This window comes from Anastrepha obliqua, chromosome 1 (assembly GCF_027943255.1).
Source record: "Anastrepha obliqua isolate idAnaObli1 chromosome 1, idAnaObli1_1.0, whole genome shotgun sequence".
Classification (NCBI taxonomy): domain Eukaryota; kingdom Metazoa; phylum Arthropoda; class Insecta; order Diptera; family Tephritidae; genus Anastrepha; species Anastrepha obliqua.
Window position 1 is genome coordinate 160,485,508 of NC_072892.1, and position 20,526 is coordinate 160,506,033.

Here is a 20,526-nt window from a genome sequence, read left to right on the forward strand (position 1 = left end):
TCGCTGCCCAAAAAAACAGAACTGGTGCTGATGAGAAGGAGCAAGTAGAAAAGCCGTCAATATCAGTTGGTGGCCACGATATAGAATCCCAGAAGTCCATAAAGTATCTTCGTGTGTATATTGAGTCCAGACTAACATTCGAGTACATCTTACAGCTGTCAGTGTAAAGGCGAGAAAGGTAAACAACGCGCTTATGGGTATGCCACCGACACCGACAATAGGAGGACCACAGGGCGCCAGGACAAAATTCTTTCCAAAGAGACGCACTCTATAATGCTGTTACGCCTTTTCGTTCTGGGCTGGAGCAAAAAAGTGCCATAAAGAAGTACTGTAGGTCAGTAGAACAAGAATAGGGCGGTGCCAGATGATACAATCTGCGTCATAGCTAGCAAAATGCCTATAAACATCCGGGCAAATGAACAGGAGAGGTTGTACTGCTCGCAGAGTCTCAAACCGACAGAGCAATTCAAACAAGCAGAATTGGCAATGCCACGATAGCTGAATGACAATCATTTGGTCCCATGCACCAAAAGGCCGGGGGATGCATGGGTTGATCCCACGCATTAACGAGTGGATCTGTCGAAAACACGGAGACGTTGATTTTTTCCCGACGCAGCTTTTAAGCGCGCACGGATGCTTCTTTCTAAAAATATCTGCATCGGCTAGACTTGGCTGGTAGTCCTTATTATCCAGAATGCTTGGACGAAGATGAGACTGCCAAACATGTGACCTTTTATTGCAGCAGGTTCGGTAAGGAGCGCGACGATCTAGTAAAAGTTCCCATTATAGTCGATTCTACTTTACCGGAACGACCTGGCTAAGGACTGTCACTCTAGTAGCATTTCACGTTTATGTATGGGGAATGTTTATGCTGTTACGACAACAACAACAACAACGACCAAAATTTGAGTCGGAAGAAAAGTGGAGGGCGGTACAAGCTTTAGCAACACGAATTGTCATGGAACTTTGATTGGAGGCGAAGGAATAAGGCTAGACGAATGCAGCAGCAAGAACTACTGCCTATTGATAAAATGCAGTAAGACGAAGACCAGACGAATGTAACTGACAATTGGGGTTATTGCTCACGACAGTCTTCAAACGTAATTACCAAGTCGGTATCCCTGTAGGATGAAACGTCGGACTAAAGGTGTTTTTAGTGACGTTAAAGTCGCACACTGATCAAGGCTTTCGATTGCTTTTACACTTCGTAATAAAAAATGTGTATAAAAAGAAGGGGACATTTTTTAGTGCCAGTCAATAGCAGAAAAAGTGTGTATTGTGGTACACCTATTTATTTTTCGCCAGCAATTCTGGCAGTTCAGCCGCATTAGCCGAATGTGTTGGTACGTGACTATCGGGTGATGGCCTGGTTCGAAACCCAGGGCATGAAATACCAAATGATAGAAAAAGTTTTTTCTAATAGCGGTCGCCCCTCAACAGGCAACAGCAAACTTCAGAATGCATTTCTGCCACAAAAAACTGCTTCATAAAAAACCATCTTCCAAAATTTTGGACAATGTCCGGTAAGGATACCTAGCAAATTCGAGAGCTGCGGCTTTGTTGTTTCTTAGAAGTTCCCTCGAGCGTCTCCGATCTACCCGTGGCCAGAAGGGTCTCGCGACTTTGCACGTTTGCGCCTTAAGGGGTTATATACAGTTAGAAGGCCGGAAAAAAGCGAATTTTCCAGAATTTTTTCTGAGAAAAATTTTTAAATTTATTGATCTAAAAATTTTTACACATATTATGTTATCTTTCACTGTATTTTAAGACTTAAAAATAAAAAAAAAATAAATAATTGGCGCGTACACTTCTGTTAGGTGTTTGGCCGAGCTCCTCCTCCTATTTGTGGTGTGCGTCTTGATGTTGTTCCCCAAATGGAGGGACCTACAGTTTCAAGCCGACTCCGAACGGCAGATATTTTTATGAGGAGCTTTTTCATGGCAGAAATACACTCGGAGGTTTGCCATTGCCTGCCGAGGGGCGACCGCTATTAGAAAAATGTTTTTCTTAATTTTGGTGTTTCACCGAGATTCGAACCAACGACCTCTCTGTGAATTCCGAATGGTAATCACGCACCAACCCATTCGGCTACGGCGACTTAGTATTAGTAAAAATATTTATTTGGAAAGGAGCTACAGCTGATCTCTGGGAGCTCCTGTCAAAATAGACGTTTTGCGGTGACCTCTATATCTCTGAACTGGATCCTCTGAAATTAAAAAACCAAACAGATTTCGTTAAAGTAATGTTAAATCTAGTAATTAATCGAAGGAATAAGCCAGAGCCGTAGCAAGCCAGGGGCTAGGGGGGCCGGCATTGCCCCCCCACGCGTTGGCATTGAAAAAAAAAAATTATTCTAGATAAAAAGGAAGAAAAATTAAAGAACAGTCGAAAACAAAAGTAATTAAAAAAAACTCTGAATAATTTATACTGCGTTTACAGTATTTTTCAATAATAACATTTATTAATTTTTTTAAAATAATTGCACCTTGCGATTTTTTTGTTCATTTAATCGTAAAAGAACCGTTTCCGTTAATTTTTCGAATAAACCTTCATTCATATGTTTTTCGATGTCATACGTGCCACGAAAAGCCAGCTCATTTTTAACCAAAAAAATAATAGCCTGCGTAAATATTTTCTCATTAGGTATTTGTTTATAAATAATAAATGTTGGAAATGTTAAAAGCCTTTTATGTATGGATATTGGATATACAATACCTCAAAATTTTTATTCACATAATTTCGACGGTATTGCAATATATTTCCTGATGCCATTTCTATAACAGATGTATTGGTTTTATGTCAATTCGATCAATTGCTTCATTTTCCATTTCGCCATGCTGTTCAAATGCATTCCACAACTCTGATGTTTGATTCAAGAGCACTTTTCCAATGTGAAAAACCAGTACATTTGAATACGTTGTCTCTTTCATGACTTGGAGAAAATTGGCGGCACGCGTAACAGAAAACAGCATATTTCAATACGGAATATTCCAACCAAACGTAATCATTCAACCATTTTTGATTGAATTTTCTTTTGTCTGTCACCGGAAATTTGTGTCCAATGCATAAATCTAGCTCTTGAGTCCCAAAATCTTTCAAAATACCATACGAAGTGATGTCGGTAGGATCATTTGATACAACTTTAGCATCAGCACTAACATCTATAAAAATCTGAATTTTCTTTTAATCCCACTAAGAACTATCAAGAAAAAACATTTATTCAACATTTACCTGCTACTTCCGTATCAGTAGTAACATTTAATACTACGAGTATATTTAGTACATTCAATGTGGTTGAATTAATTGTTTCACCATCCAAGAGAAACTATACTAATCTGCTTCGTATTTTGTCAATTGTGAAATTCTCATTTCGTTTGAGCAGTGTAGCATACGAACACACATGCATATGCTGTCCTTCTATATGTAAGGCTGTGAGCAAAAACGAAACATCTCATCTCACCTCTTGCTCACACTTATGAGATTTTCCGTGAGCAAGGGAAGGAGGTGAGATGCGATGTTGCGTTTTTACTCTCAGCCCTACATATGCGTGTAGTTTTCGATAGAGTTTACACTCTTTCAACTAACCTTTATTTAATAATACTTATTTGCGCCCTCCCCACGCAACTTGCTACGGCTCTGGAATAAGCAAAATAATTTTTGTGACAAAATGGCGGTTTCTCAAAAAAAAAAAAATCGATTCCAGCCTTAAAATGTTTTATAAAAAGAAAAATATTTACCAGTGAGAAAAAAACGCCTATTAATTACTAAAAACTATATTTCAGAAGCTCGTGTTAAAATTGGACTTTAATCGGTTTAACCGCTTAGGAAGTAAGTAATGTTGGTCACCGACTTTGAAACCACCATTTTGAGAAAAACGCGCTTAAAATTTGAAAAGCTCCTTACAAGCACTCTGAAACGCTTTTTCAAATTTGCGTATAATTTCGAAAATATTCACCGGAACGTCATAAAAGTTTCTGTGTGTATTCTTAAATACATTTACATTAAGAAAAAAAATGATAAAAATCAAGTTTTTGAAAATTCTAACTGTATATAACCCCTTAACTCACCACTCGCTGAGTTGACGCGAGACCCATATTTCTAGGATGTGAAGTGAATTACTAAAACAAATTATCCGAATGTTTCAAAAACTCGGATTCCTACCGAGAAACCCGCACTTGATCTGCTGAGTAAATTTTTTGAAGCTATTACACATGGCCCTTGAGGCTCTTTGTTCCTCTTGGGACCCACGGGAAATTTATATGTATATCACATATATTAACTAATTAACTCAAGTCTTATTGTAAACGTGTTTTTTTTTCAATTTCGGTCATACATACATTTCCACTGTCAATAAAGGCTTTTCAGAATGACCCACATAAATTTGAACAAAGAAATAAATATCAGCTTTCGAAACACCTTTAAGGCTGATGTCATTCAACTTCCGCAGCAGTTTGTTTTCGTCAGTTGTGGAGTTCACTTTTCCCCATACAAATAAACAATGGCGAAATTTAATTTTTGTTCACCTTTCATAGCAACAGTCGCATTTGTGCTCCTTCTGCACTGCACTGCTGTTTCCCAAGGTAACTACTTAGTAAAAATCAATCATACTAAATTTCTGGGAAATAGATTACTTACAAACTCCTTCCAGCGCTCGGTGGGAAATCTCAAAATATGCTGGTACGACTTAGCTCCAATAATCCAATCAGAAATCCGCGCGAAGGACGTGTGGAAGTGAGCTTCGATCGCGGCGCAAGATGGGGCACAATCTGTAGCTCGGAATGGAGTTTTCGTGAGGGCAACGTTGTTTGCAGGCAACTGGGACTCGGCTATGCGGCTATGGTTAATCAAACTACCACTTTCGGTGATAGCCGCGCCTACCCGTGGGCCATTATCGGCACTCTATGCCGTGGTAATGAGACACGCCTGAAGGAGTGTTTACGTGAGGCCACGTACCCGAGAACATGCACGGCAGCGAATCGCAATGTGGCGGTGGTGCGTTGCGTGCCACAGATTGCCGATTTGACTTTGGGCTTACGCGATATAGAGACTTCGGCGCGTCTCGATCTGGCGCCAATGACCCGACTCACGTGTGCAATGGAGGAGAATTGTGTGTCTGCCGATGCATATGTCATACGACGAACACAGCCGAACGCGGTGCGTAATTTGATGCGTTTCACCACCAAAGCGGAAAATGTGGGCAATGCAGATTTTAGTCCTTACGCGAACTACAGGGACTGGGAATGGCATCAGTGCCATCAACACTATCACAGCATGAATGTGTTCGCCACCTTTGACATATACGATTTGCGTTACAGGAAGGTGGCGCAAGGGCATAAGGCCTCTTTCTGTTTGATGGACACGAGTTGTGTGCCGGGCGTTAGGCCGAAATATACCTGCGGCAACGAAACACAAGGCAAATGAGAAGAGGAGGCTGCTATTTCTTTGTAGTTTGCTTTTTAATCTTTTTAAGTTTTGTTGATTTTATAGGCATTTCGATTGGTTGCGCCGACTTGTATACGGCCAATTTGGATTGTCAATGGGTCGATGTGACGAACTTACCTACAAATCAATTATATATTCTTCGGGTTGCCATTAATCCAGAGTATAAAATTGGCGAACGATCCTTTGAGAATAATGGCGCTGAATGCATTTTACATTACACAGGCAAAGTAAGTTCGACAAAGATTACGAATTGTCGTCGCACACCACTGTGGTTTAATGTTTGATGTCTTGTAAGTAGTTAATTTGCGATACATTCAAGATGAGTTCAATAAAATCGATTAGAACGCTGCTTTATTTTATTTCAATAAACTCAGGTGAAAGTCCAAATAACTTAGTCATGGTCACTTGGCCATGGAATACATGTGGAGCCAGCTAATTTGGCACAGCTCTTAGGCTCAAAGGGTAGATAGGTAGGAAGGAGAAATGGTTGAACTGCCGGTCTGGCACTCCTCAAGTAGCTCTAAAGCGCCGTTTTGATACCATTATGAGACCTCCAACAGACATGTATCTACAGCCAGCCAGAGTTGTTGATATAATGGAGGAGATTGATCGGATTTAGGTTGGCGCACTGCCCCAGGCTGTCGAAGAAAGGAGCTCCCAGTGACCTTAGTCCTCTAGCTGCCAAACGCGGACATTTACAGAGAAAGTGCCCAACAGTCTCCGTCTCTGAAAGATTCCCACAGGTTCTGCAATGGGGGTTAAATGGTAATCCTAGCTTTTCCGCGTATGTGCCGATCGTCCAGTGACTGGTAAACGCAGCTACAAGTTTGGAAATTGAGTGGCGAGGAGTCCAAAGCACTTTCTGAGTCCTTCGTATATCGCATTGAGGCCAAAGGGTTTTCGAAGTAGCACATAAAGAAATGGAGCTTCATCTTTTCTTCGCTTTCCTGAGAAATATTTTGTGTAATTATATCCCCTTTAACAACTGTCTGGGGGCTGCCGATGATCGGTTAGGAGGTCTCTGAGTCCCCTTCTCGTATGCTCATCAGCAATTTCATTTCCCTCTAAGTTCCTATGTCCTGGAATCCAGATCAGAGAAATGCTACCTGCACACCCAAGAGATTTGATCTTCTCTTTACAGGAGTTTACTAATTTCGTTCTGCTCCATGGCATCGTCAGAGCCTTAATCGCGGCTTGACTATCGGAGAAAATGTTAATATCTCCTCGCTCCCGCGTTCCCTGCAGGATCGCAAAGACTTCTGCTTCAAAAATACTAGCAGTGCTCGGCAGTTTAAAGGAGATAGATAAATTGGCTGATTTAGAGAAACCCCTGCTCCGACTCTCGATTCCATCTTGGAACCGTCAGCAAAGACAGAGATGCAGACTTTCCCCTCGATCCAATCCTGCCCACGTGGAAAGATTGCCTTGACACGACCCTCAAACTCTAGATCCGGAAGAGATCTGTTCGAAATTCGGAGAAATACGGTGTTAACTGCCTGAAAATGCTAAGGAAGAGTTTTGATTTTTATCTACATTATTTGTACAAAACAATTCAAGTCTTTTGAAAGTTCGTTGAAAAATGAAAACTACCAAATTGTTTGGGGTAAACCATTTTTATTTTTCGACATAGCCATTTTTCGGGCTTTTACACTTCGTCCCGATTTTCACTGATTTTGCGACCACAACTCCTGAGGCGTGAGCTGCTGTGATGGAAAAGGAAAATCACTCGACTTTCTCAAACGAATGCCAAACACAAAGAATTAAACCGTTCTGGCTGCGACTTGGTGTGTGTTCTTCCAAGATATGCTACTAACTAAACATAACCACGATGCGCAACAGTATACCATAACCTCGCTGTACCTGCGTAGTGAGGTATGGGTATACTCGTGCGCATTTCGCTCTTTAGACGGCATTTCGCTATAACGGCATTTTTTCAATTATGACACTTATTCGATTACGACCTAAATTGTTTCATTACGACCAATAACTTGGTAAGATTGAGAGCCTCTTTCAAGCGCGGAACCAATGTAGGTAGTAAGCGAACGAATTCTTAGCGAGGTTGCTGAACCTTCTTTATCCAGACAGCATAATTCAAAAAACGTTGACAGGTATGGATGTGGTGCCATATCTTTGACTTTGCGCGGACTTTTCAAACGACCCTCGTAATGCCTGTCTCAACCGCTAACTCGTCAGGACCAGTCGCTTTGTAAGACTAAGTTTACTAATATCCACTTGGCATCCGTCGCAGCTGAGTGGGTTTGGGTGTGACTATCATTTGGTTGGAGTCAGTTTATATCATAGAAACAGTGAATTTTTCGTTAGTGATAACATCTCGCCAAACTTTCTATGCGAAAAAGCTGCTCCAAAAACGAAAAATAGTGGCTGTTTCCATTTCTAGGACCACATAAAGGCATGTATCGCAAATTGGAGCAGCTGCTCAGCCGAACACCTAATGAAGAATGTACGCGCCAAAACTAAAGGGTGGTTAAGTCTCAAGAGCCGGTGTTGATTTTAAATAAAATAAAATTTTTTTAGGAAATTATTGTCATTTATCTTTATTATGATAATATTGGTATGACTCATTTACGTATGGAACAAAATATCGGCCAAATGGCCGCCGCGGCCTCGGCGGCACACCTCCATCCGATGGTCCAAACCTTGTTGTTGGCTTATCGACGTACACCTTTTCTTTCAAATAACCCCAAAGAAAGAAGTCCAACGGTGTCAAATCACATGATCTTGGCGGCCAATTGACATCGCCGCGACGTGAGATTATTCGGCAATGAAATTTTTTGCGCAAAAGGGACATTGTTTCGTTAGCTGTGTGAGAAGTGACACCGTCCTGTTGAAACCACATATCGTCCACATCCATATCTTCCAATTCGGGCCATAAAAAGTTCGTTATCATCTCCCGATAGCGAACACTATTCACAGTAACTGCCTGACCAGCCTCATTTTGGAAATAATACGGCCCAATGAAGCCGCCGGCCCATAAACCGCACCAAGCAGTTCTTGCTTCTACTTAATTTTAATAATTTTTTTTTTAAATACCTATGACCCATTTTCCTACAAAATCCAGAAATACTAAATCTACCAAGTTTCAAATTTGCGAAAAAAATTCAATAATTTTATAATAAAAAAATTAAAGATTTTAAACAAAATTATTGAAAAATTTTAAGCATTTGTATAATTTTTTTTTTATTTCATAAAAATTTCAAACTTTTCAAACAGATTTTTTAAAAATTTTCGAGTATGCAGTTTTGTAGCCCTCTCATGAGAATATGGCTAATTTTCCTAGAAAACCATATAAATCGAGGCTTAAAATTTTGTGCTAATTAAAAAAAAAAAAATCAATAAATTTTTAATCAAAATTTCAAAGTTTTTATTGAAAAATTCAACACTTATTAAGCCGATTTTTTTTTAAATATTACAAAAATTTCAAACCTTTTAATCAGAATTTTTAGAAAAATTTCAAGCCTGAATTTTGGTAAATGAAGTGCAACTATGAAGCGCCTAAAATATCTTGTTGACAATTTTTTTATTACGGTGTTTGGTATTTTTTTTATATTTTATTTAAAAAAATACCCAAAATCTCGAGCATTCGGTACTATGGAGAAAATGCAAAAAATCGTCAGCAACAAAAAAAAAAAAAAAAAAAAAATCAGCAGTACACTGGTGTGATATTATTTGGCCCCATATCCATTCGTGTCGCTTTAGTAGTTAGATTCGACTGTAGTAGTGGTCATTTTTTGGCAGAGGAAGATGAATCCGTCGTGATTTGTATATTGAAGTTATGTCATCTACTGAATGAACTCTCCAACTTTCACCCCAGTTTAGATGCTGCTAAATGCGCAAAATTTGTTCCTTTAAAGTTTGGTTGATATCTCAGCAGTCATCGTGGCTAGCATTCCTCTCTGCTACTGAAACATTTTTTTCGTCTGCAAAAGTTTACGTTCTACACCATTTTTGTCTGTAGGGGATATATGTAGAATATTTCTAGCAATTTCTTATTTCAACCTGTGCATCAGTTTATTGAACTCTTCGCAGTATCAAAGCACTAACTTTTCAGTAATTGTTCGCCCCCATTTAACCGGCATAAGTGACGTAAACCGCTTGACGTGGGCATGCTTCCTGTTTTGACGCTGAACTATGAAAAATAAGAGTTTGTTAAGGGTTTAGATCTAAAACTATTGAGCTACAGAAAGATTTCATCAATCGAGGGAGGATAGCATGGATTTCTTAGTGCCGAAAAGTGAGTCTGATATATCAACAGTACCGCAATAAGAGTTAAAATCGGCGTAAGCATCGAAGGAGTTTCCACATTTTTTTGCTTGTTCACTCCACTCGGGAGCATAGGGTCTCTACAAGACTCAGTCTTGTGTTGGTTTCGTCAATCTATAGGGTGATTTTTTAAGAGCTATAGGAAAGTTTTTCGAAAAAAGCACACGTAAAATTCAGAAAAATGCATGAAATTTTTATTTAAATCGATAGTACAGTCCATATAATTTAATGTTTGAAGATTATTTCATACGAATGTTGACCGCGACTGCGCTTCAAATGGTCCATCCGCTTAGTCCAATTTTGGCATACTCTTTCCAATGTTTCGGCCGGTACCTCAGCTATAAATGCTTTAATGTTGTCTTCCAATGCGTTAATTGAAGCAGGCTTGTCTGAATAGACATGAGCAAAAAATAATCTAAATGCGTTATATCGCACGATCTGGGTGGCCAATTGACAGGTCCCGAACGTGAAATAAAATGTTCACCGAACTCGCCTCTCAACAAGTCCATTGTTACGCGTGCTGTGTGGGATGTGGCACCGTCTTGCTGAAACCACATGTCATGCAAGTCAAGCTCTTGGATTTTGGGCAAAAAAAAAGTTGGATATCATTTCACGGTAGCGCTCACGGTAGCCATTCACAGTTACGTTACGATTCGCAGCATCTTTGAAGAAGTACGGTCCAATGATACCTCCAGCCCATAAACCGTACCAAACTGTGACCTTTTCTGGATACATTGGTAGCTCTTGCAATTCTTCTGGCTGATCTTCACTCCAAAATCGACAATTCTGCTTATTTACGTACCCATTGATCAAAGAATGAGCTTCGTCGCTGAACACAATTGTTCGATAAAAAAGTGGATCTTAAACAAAACAAAAAAAAACTGCCTATAAGGCCTTGAAACTCAAAGAAGGAACCTGAAGGTTAAGTTCAAATAGAAGCAATGGGCTTTTCGATGCTATGAATGCAGATTAAAATGCAGCTTTTAGTGAATGAATGAAAAATAAATAAAACTTCCGAAATGTATGTATGTATATTACTCGCATATTACTTTAATTTTTTATTATTTATTTCATACTAAATTCTTCGCACGCCTTACAATCTTGCTTGCCATAATAAATTTGCAACTTTCTTTTTTTTTGTATATTATTTTTTTAATTTTTGCTTTATATTACTGATAGTTTTTTAAGCTACTCAGCTTTTTATTATCTTAAAATATTTATGTATGTATGTCTGCTCTTATTTCTGATGCATGGATTTTTATTTTATTGTTTTTTTTTTCTTTTTCTCTATATTGATTCAATATATTTACGTTAGTATGTAAGTATTTAGTTTGTATGTTTGTATTTTTCAAAACCGTTTTATGACGTTTTTTCTTGCTTTTATTCATTTTGTTTTTGTTTTTTTGTGTGTCTATTTCTATGCATTTATATTTACCAAATGTACTTAAGTTCTGCGCGAACATTTTTATGTCATTATTTTTGTGTTTTTTTTTTATTAAAATGTGCTTGTACGTACATATGTATGCATGTATGTTCCTCCATGAGCTTATTTTTAGCCGCTAAATGTTTCTGTATTGAAGCAAGTTCGAATATTTATTGATACTGTCAATGGTAGCAGATAAGTATGTATGCATGTATGGAATTATTTGATTTTTTTTAGGGTCTTATTCTAAATTTGTTTTACTATTTTCAGCAACACGTTTTTAACTATTATATAAAATTAAATGCTTATTTGTTGTTGTTTTATTTTATAGTTATATGGATGCGCATTTGTACAAAAATGTCTGCTTTATTTTTATTTAAAAGAGCGATTCTGAGAAGCTGCATCGAAATTATCGGTAAAATTTGTAACTTTTTAAAATAAATAACAATAATAAAATCAAAAATAATAAATTTACATCATATGCGCAACTTTTTAATTAATAGCATCCATCTTACTTTGAATTGCTACCTTCGGCTAATGCAGAATACGAGTGAGTATCGCTGCCATCAACATGTTGAAGCGATATTTCTTGTCAGCAATAAACAACATAGCAACACAGCAATGTCACCAGCGACATGAAACATGTAGTGCTGCCAGAAACATGTTGAAGAGAGATTTGTTCTCACCAACATACAAAACAGCAATACATACTATAATGTTGCTAAAAGTTGATATAACACATGTATGCGCTATTGCCAGAAATATGTTGAACAGAGATTTGTTGCCAACAACATATCAAACAGGAATACTGCAATGCTACTAGAAAAATGTAATTTGTATAATGAAATTAGTCGTTTTCTTTGAATGATAAAAATTAATATGGTTTGTTTATTGGTTTTGGTGTTAATTTAATTTCAAATTAAATGAAGCTATTGGTCTAAGTTTCCATTCGGAGCGAAATGACTTCGACAATATTGCGTCAGTTACTCAGCTATGTACATATGTAAGTACCAGCAACAAACCACTGCTACTCTCAGTAGATGAAGAATCAACATTCTAGATAGGCAATTCTTTAACGAATTGAAAGACCTCAGTACAGTGGAAATCACAGATCTTCCAAAGACTTTTATTAATTTGCCATAATGCTTTAAGGAAAGATCGAGACAAGTCCACCATGTAACATCACAGTGGGCTATGGGCCTGAGTGTACGCCACACCGGACAATCTAGTGGTCAACGAAGAGCGCTACAACGACATGCTAACCACTTTTTGTAGGCAGTACAATCAAAAGCGACCGTCGCATCCGTGAACGTACAACTCGTCTTAGAAAAACTAAAGTTTTACGCTTTTTAAGAAATGTTCTTCGTCCATAAAACTGATTTTGTGCGCGTGCAATCTAATTGGTAGTAGGAAATGTTAAGATCATTTACAATAAGAATAACATTTTTTTCCGAGCTGATCAATATCAGAGAGAGTTTAAGAGAGCTTTTGCGGGACTTCCATAAGACTGCAATTAATTTAAAGAGCTGTGTGCGGTCATTACGAAGAGAACAGTTTAACGACGATTGGTGAGTGGCTGTTGTTATTTCGCATTTTGCCTTTGGCACTTCACAGTCTGATCGCCCACCGCAGTGAGGGTGTTTCGAAACGTGCTGCACTGCACAGCTTAGCGAAGATGTCAGCCAAATTTTCATCTCTCTCTTCAGGGATACCGTTTATTACCAAGACGAATTGAGTATTGAGCGCCATTAAAAACAGTGACAAGTCTGACCTCAGCTCCCTTCGCAATACAAAACAAACACAGGTAGGAGAAATTACATGTTTGTGAAAATTCAGTGAATGGTTTCGTAATATTGTGATTTGTTAGATTAAAACAAATTAAACTAATGAAAACGAAGTGCCGCGTTTTAAATTGTGAAACCACAAATGAATATGTATAAAGCCTCTAAATGCAGTTTTTTGCGTTCTTATGCGGAAGACGCCGTGAATAGAAAGTGTGTGTGTGTGTGCGTATAATTTCTTGTGTTTGGTTGCTTCCAGTGCTTTCGCCTACTCTTCTTCTTCATAAAGAAGTAATTTCTCTTATTTTTGCTTGTTTATTCATGGGCTCTTACGACACGTCGAATTCGGAAGGCGCAATCTGTTTCTCTGCCATTCTTGGTTTATTATGATGTCTGTGGCTACTGTGCTGCTTTGTAATTTAGTGAGCGGGGCGCGAACAGCAACAAATTCTTCATGCGTATTTTTAGCCCTAGCGTAAGAGTTCTCAACCTCAGTAACCCGCTTCTGAATAACGGTTATGGAAAATTTGAAATTTGAGCTTTTCCCAGCTAACTCACGATTTTTTGCATGATTCCTTGCTTAGAGCTCTTTATTACGATTGTTAGCTCTACAATGATGGAGATTCTCTGCTCTTCGAAATTTATTACGACCGATGTAGCATTTTGTGGTGATTTTTGAGGTTATGATGAAGCTTTGCACTGTGTATTTTTGCGTGTTGTTGACATCATGGAAAACAATCTCAGTTGTTGGTACTCAAGAAAAGATAGTTATTTCACACGCACACGTATGTATATATGCAGCAATGGCAATTTTAAAAGCAAAAGTAATCAGACAAAAGTGAAAAACTCGGGAGCGCAATAAAAACACGTCCTACTCGCACAACAACATTATATGAATATTTAAATGCCAATATCCTCGATAGTCGATTATTCATAACAGTACCAAAAAAACAAAAACTAAAAAATAGAAATACTGAATTTTTTGTGTTGCACCAATGCACAATTATATATAAAAAGAATGTGAAAAATAAAAACAACGATTTCACCAACTCATATAAAAATATGCAAAAATCACTTTTATTGCCATTCATTAGTTAATTAATTAATTAATTAAATTATAAAATACTCGTTTAAAAATAAAATAAAATTATATGCAAAGTTAAACATACCTACTTATGTATTTATACGCACACTTATGCATACTTATACATATATGCTTTTCTATAGTACTCGTATCTGTATACGTTCGTTGGCCTATACATAAATGCACAATTAAAGTAAAGTAAAATATTTACATATTTAAACAATAAAATAAGCATCATGTGAAATTTTAAAATTACTTAAATGTATGCTATGTATTGTACAAATATGCAACAACAAATCGAAATATAGCAACAATAGCAATGAAAAAGCCTATGAAAATGAGTAAAAATATCAACGAGTTCTTTCTCTTCAGCCCAACAATGAAGTAAACAGTCAAAATTTAATACGAAAAAAAATTCTGAAGTTTTACAAAACAATGAAAATTTAATAAGAAAAAAAAATCTGATATTTTACAAAACAATGAAAATTTAATAAAAAAAAAAAATCTGAAATTTTACAAAATAATGAAAATTTAATAAGAAAAAAAAATTCTGAAATTTTACAACAAAATGAAAATTTAATTAGAAAGAAAATTCTGAAATTTTACAAATGAAAATTTATTATTTATTAAGAAAAAAATTCTGAAATTTTACAACAAAATGAAAATTTAATTAGAAAGAAAATTCTGAAATTTTACACATTAATGAAAATTTAATAAGAAAAAAAAATTCTGAAATTTTACAACAAAATGAAAATTTAATAAGAAAAAAATTCTGAAATTTTACAACAAAATGAAAATTTAATAAGAAAAAAATTCTGAAATTTTACAACAAAATGAAAATTTAATAAGAAAAAAATTCTGAAATTTTTTAAAACAATGAAAATTTAATAAGAAAAAAAAACTGAAATTTTTGAAAATGAAAAACAAAATGAAAATTTAATAAGAAAAAAAATTCTGAGATTTTAAAAAATAATGAAAAGAGACGCTCATATGTACCAGCTTGCCCACTTATATATGTTTCAATCGATTTTTTTTAAATAATTTTATGAGTGCCAAATATTTATTAAGGCTTTTGCTGTAAAAATATTTTTATTAAGGCGAAATTAATGAAAAATCGAAGTGAAATTAGTGAAAATCGAAAAAAAAACAAAATTATCAAACTATTCGGTTTAACAAATTTTGGATGTCGCATATCAAAATATTTGTAGTGACAAGTCAAGCAACACTGAAAACCCTTGCTAACCCACGCTGCTCTTCGAAATTAGTCGGTAAATGTAAGACAAAACTGAACAGTGTTGCAAAACACAACAAAGTTAGTCTTATTTGGGTGCCTGGACATTGTGGTATTACAGATAACGAGTTAGCTGATAAACTGGCTAATGAAGGCTCTGCAAGTATGCCACTAGGCTCTGAACCCTTTCTAGGTGTCAATTCTGTATCGATTCAACTATGGATTGACGACTTCATGAGGTCTACCCATAGAGGACGTTGGGCTGGGTTGAACTCGTGCAGAGTAGTCAACTGCTTTGTGAGAGAACCAAACAGGAAAATAGTGACCTTTTTCCTAAAACTCAGCAGAAAGTACCTGAGAGTACCGGTTGGTGTACTTACAGGGCACAACGCCTGTAGTCAGTATATGGCTGTCATGGCGGTTGTCGACAGCCCGATATGCCTATCCTGTGCGTATCGATAAAGTTCATACTCTTCCTCTTCCGAATCTCTTAAGTTTCATCAATGAATCCAAGAGATTTGTGGAAGAGTGACCTCAAACTAATTTATCCGTCTTACCATCTACGTTTCATCTTTCCTATCTCTCTATTCTTTCTACTGAAATCTATCCGGGTGTAGTCTCCGAAATCTATCCGGTCTCCTGACTGAGTGCTTGGACTTGTCCAACCCCCACAAATCTAATCTAATCTAATATCAAAACATGTTTTTGCAGAAGGAAATCGTTTTTTGACCAGAGATATTAACTTTCTTATTCTCATATATTTACAATTTTTTTTATGAAAACTTCGGCCTAAGTGGGGTGCCACTACCTTTAGCGAAATCTAACGTAGCCTATCCTAACTTAAATGAGATTACCGCATTTTGCATGCCTTCAACATTAAATAAAGGGTGGTTAAATTTCAAGGGCTGATGTTGAATGTGATCCACACCTAAACGTCAAGTTTTTTTCTGCATTTCATTTGACATTTTTCAATTTCAGACTGACTCAATTTGAACCATGGCTTTCCATACACAACCGAGCAACGCGTTAAAGTTATTCAGGTTTATTATGAAAACGGGCATTGAAATCAAAATGCATATCGCGCACTTCGTGAAGAAAATCATCTTCAGTGATGAGGCACATTTTCACCTCAGTAGATTCGTCAATTAGCAGAATTGCCGCATTTGGGCGAATGATAATCCAAGAGTGATTGCCGAAAAACCAATGCACCCACAAAGAGTGACTGTTTGGTGCGGTTTATGAGCCGGCGGCATCATTGGGCCGTATTTTTTCCAAAATGAGTCCGGTCAGGCAGTTACTGTGAATAGTGTTCGCTATCGTGAGATGATAACGAACTTTTTATGGCCCGAATTGGAAGATATGGATGTGGACGATATGTGGTTTCAACAGGACGGTGCCACTTGTCACACAGCTAACGAAACAATGGCTCTTTTGCGCGAAAAATTTGATGGCCGAATAATCTCACGTCGGGGCGATGTCAATTGGCCGCCGAGATCATGTGATTTGACAACGTTGGACTTCTTTCTTTGCGGTTATTTGACAGAAAAGGTGTACGTCGATAAGCCAGCAACAATTCAAGAACTAAAGGATGAGATAATTCGGCACATTAACGGCATAGAACCTCAATTATGCCTCAGCGACATCGAAAATTTGGACCATCGGATGGAGGTCGCGGCGGCTATTTGGCCGATATTTTGTTCCATACGTAATTGAGCCATACCAATATTATCATAATAAAGAGAAATGACAATAATTTAAAAAAAAAAAATTGTATTCTATTCAAAATCAACTCCGGCCCTTGAAACTTAACCACCCTTATTTGCTACCAAGAAGTATTTGGAAATTTTTACAGACTTTACAGACTACCAATGGTAAGTAATATCCTGTTATCATTCCCATGGCAGCCGGTTCTACGTTACCGGAATGACTCGGGTTTTTCCGACCAAGGGCTGCCGCTCCAGTAAACTAGCCCTGTCTAGTGAACAGTACTATCCTGTCATAGGAGGTCACTTCAGATCAAATGAAACGAGGGCACTTCAGCAACTTTTGATATTCAAATTGATTGACTTCAACTTTCACCTCCTTTTGCTAGGTACATACGAGCTTCTTACTTTCGCATTTGTATCTTGTAAACTTTATGAACTGATGTTGGTATGAAGAAAGTATATAAAAAAAAAGAAAAATGATTCACTTTTGCGCGTGTGCAGTTTTTACATATGATTCGCGTACTAATTACATATGCATGCCTTATATATGTATGTATGTTCGCATGTAAGAATACCTGCGCTATTGTTTTCTGTTAATTCAACTGTGTGTGTATGTATGTATGCATGCATGCATATGCCTTTATGTATTTGACTCTTATTTTCTGTGTTCTTTAAAGTACTTTTAATGTATCAATACAAACGCTTCGAGTAATGCTGCTCGTCGTAATGAATATTTAATGTAGTGATTATTAAGTTGATAAAATTTCATATTATTTTGTTTAATTTGTAATCTATTACATTTTTTACATTTTCTATATGCAATTCAGTTCACTCTTGCTATGCGTATATGATTGTAAATGTTTAACAAAAATTTAAATTTACTACAAAAAATTTAAAAATGTTAAAATTTATATAACAGTTTTCAAAATACATCCATACGCTTACAGACTAGTAAATCTGATACTTTCTTACATATTTACATATACATATATGGTTATTATAGTTCATGTCTTAGGGATTTGTATGGTCGAGTCGGGCAAATTTTGAGAACCTCAAGGAAAAGCGCATTCAATTAAAAAAAAAAAACATTTTCATGATTTCTTTCAATCAACGGCTTTGTTTTGGAAAAAAGGAATCTCTAACGCTCAGCAATATTTACAATAACTGTTTTTTGTAATTTCGTAAATGCTTTCGAAACTTGTTGTTGTTGTTATTATCATTATTATTATTGGACAGCAAAAATCATTATGCACAATTTTTCGGGGAATGCCGCTGAAGTGACAGACCTTGGCCGCTTATAATCCGAGACGTTCCGGTAATGTAGCATTGAAATCGAAACTGAAACCGAAATCTTTTAGAAGCAAAAGTACCCACGACAGTCGGTTTGCTTATGTTCAAAGTATATTTGAATCGGTTCGTTCCCAGGACAGTCGTAACGTTACGTTCTACGTTATCGGAACGACTCGAAGTTATATCCGGCCATGGACTGTCACACCAGCAGCATTCCCCAAATATGTATGTGAGTTTGTTTATGCTGCTACAACAACAACAAACCCAAAAGTATACAACGCACTTATCGTAGATAGACAAGACGCAGAAGAAACACATCAATATGAAAGTTTTAGTTTTTTAATTAAATCAAAATTTTTTTGTAAAATGTTAAAATGTCTGCGTGCCTATTTTTTTATCGTAAAAACTACAAGCCGCTAAAACACATCAATATGAAAGTTTTAGTTTTTTAATTAAATCAAAATTTTTTTTGTAAAATGTTAAAATGTCTGCGTGCCTATTTTTTTATCGTAAAAACTACAAGCCGCTAAAACACATCAATATGAAAGTTTTATTTTTTTTAATTAAAAAAAAAAATTTTTTTTTTTTTAAATGCTGAAATGCCTGCATTTTCACAAGCTGCCCAATCATACCCACATATTTTCGAACTTATTTCAAAACAAGTTTGCCTCAACTATGACCTATGTATATATACATACATACATAATATGCGCGTTAATTTACAAAAATAAATTTAATTTAATTTAAAAATCCAGCATAAATCCAATAAAATATTCTCAATTTGAGCGCAAATGGCAAAGCAGTTTACAAATTTTAGCTGCGAGTGTTTGATTTTTGGCTTTTACATTTTTGCAATTTCGTTTTTTTTTTTTGATGTGTTGTAATACAGCCCAGCTCTGGTTTAAGAAGACAAAAAATAATAACACACTACGCTAGCGGTTTATAAATAGTTAACGGTTATGGAGCACATTATTATGAAAAATGTTTTTGCAAATAAAATTTTACCCTATTATTTAATTAATTTTTGCTTATACTTAACAACTAATATGCAACCCGAAGCTGTATTCATACACGGTTTCTTAGCTTCTTAGAAGAAATTTAACCTCCAAATATTTTGCAGTGTTAAATTTGGTTCAAATTCACTCAAACTTGTACTGGAAAACTGGTTCTTAGCGTTAATTTTTTATTGTTTGCATAATTTTTATTTTTAAATATTTTAAGCAAATAAAAAAAAAAACTACATAACACGTCATTTCCAGCAAGCCTCAACTGCAGTTCATGCTTAATTACAGTTAAATATTTTAAATACTCAAATTGTTACTCAGTTGTTGTTATTACCAATGCCTGTGCACTCTCTTTCCTAGCGCTATTAACATAAAAATGCTGGTCTAACAGAAAATGTTATATTAACAGTGAAAGTCGTATGGGAAATGTAAATATTTTTTATAAGATAACATCAGGCGCAAACAGACTCTTCCCCTTGCTAACACAAGAAGAGTATAATTTATTAAGTTTTTCATGGCAGAAGGCAGAATTTTCGTATAAACACAGAGAAACACGCATTCTGCTTTACTTTTAGCATATAATAAAAAATGGCAATGGAAGTATATTTGGAAATCGAAAATGCTAAAAAGGCAAACAAGATATGAAAATTGCATACGATTCTCTTTAGCTCTGTAAGTCATCTGTTTTTAGCAGGCCACAAATGTGAAAAAAATGTAAGCTGGGCGAGTTAGCTCGTTTCTGGTGTTAACAAAGGGTATTTCTGAAACTTAACAGAGCAATTAACTCAACCAAGATATAATACCAGATTAGGCAGATTGATGTGAAATTTTGATTTTGAGAGCAATTTTGCCATAGTCTAAATGAACTGCAATTACATGACTGCTTGACATGGCTTCTGTAAACTAAAATAAGCAGTTAAATGACGTTTTTGCGAATATTAAAGATAATAGAAAGCATAGTTGTTGGCAAAACACAAAAAAAAAAAAAAAAAAAAATCGAAAGAAAATGAACTATGGGAGGAGGATACGTCAAAATATGGAACTTTTGTTAACTAAAATACGCAGTTAAATCAGGTTTATGCGAATATGGAAGATAATAGCAAAACGATTTGTTGGCAAACAAAGCTAAACAAAATAAAACAAAACTAAAAGCAAAACTCTAAAATTGCATCAGCGCAACAACTAACAGATTCTCTCAAATTCACTGCGAACTAAGTCGTGATATCCCATATGCGCCCGCTTCTGTATACTCGCAACTGAGCTCTTAACTGTAATTAAGTTCTT

The 20,526-nt window shown here is 36.2% G+C and overlaps 1 protein-coding gene across 1 annotated transcript; it reads left to right on the forward strand.

Moving 5' to 3' along the window:
* The first annotated feature begins 4,498 nt into the window (after nt 1-4,498).
* On the forward strand, nt 4,499-5,757 carry LOC129235811 (lysyl oxidase homolog 2A). The gene is made up of 3 exons (XM_054869852.1): nt 4,499-4,580; nt 4,649-5,413; nt 5,488-5,757. The coding sequence occupies exons 1-3, from the start codon at nt 4,499-4,501 to the stop codon at nt 5,724-5,726; spliced, it is 1,086 nt and encodes a 361-aa protein (XP_054725827.1). The 3' UTR covers nt 5,727-5,757.
* Nucleotides 5,758-20,526: the final 14,769 nt, after the last annotated feature.

Bases quoted from the DNA above. Each gene is read 5' to 3' on its own strand.
- LOC129235811 (XM_054869852.1), top strand. From the start codon at position 4,499: ATGGCGAAATTTAATTTTTGTTCACCTTTCATAGCAACAGTCGCATTT. The intron at 4,581-4,648 runs GTAACTACTTAG...AACTCCTTCCAG, and splicing joins CTGCACTGCTGTTTCCCAAG to CGCTCGGTGGGAAATCTCAA. The intron at 5,414-5,487 runs GCAAATGAGAAG...TTGATTTTATAG, and splicing joins CTGCGGCAACGAAACACAAG to GCATTTCGATTGGTTGCGCC.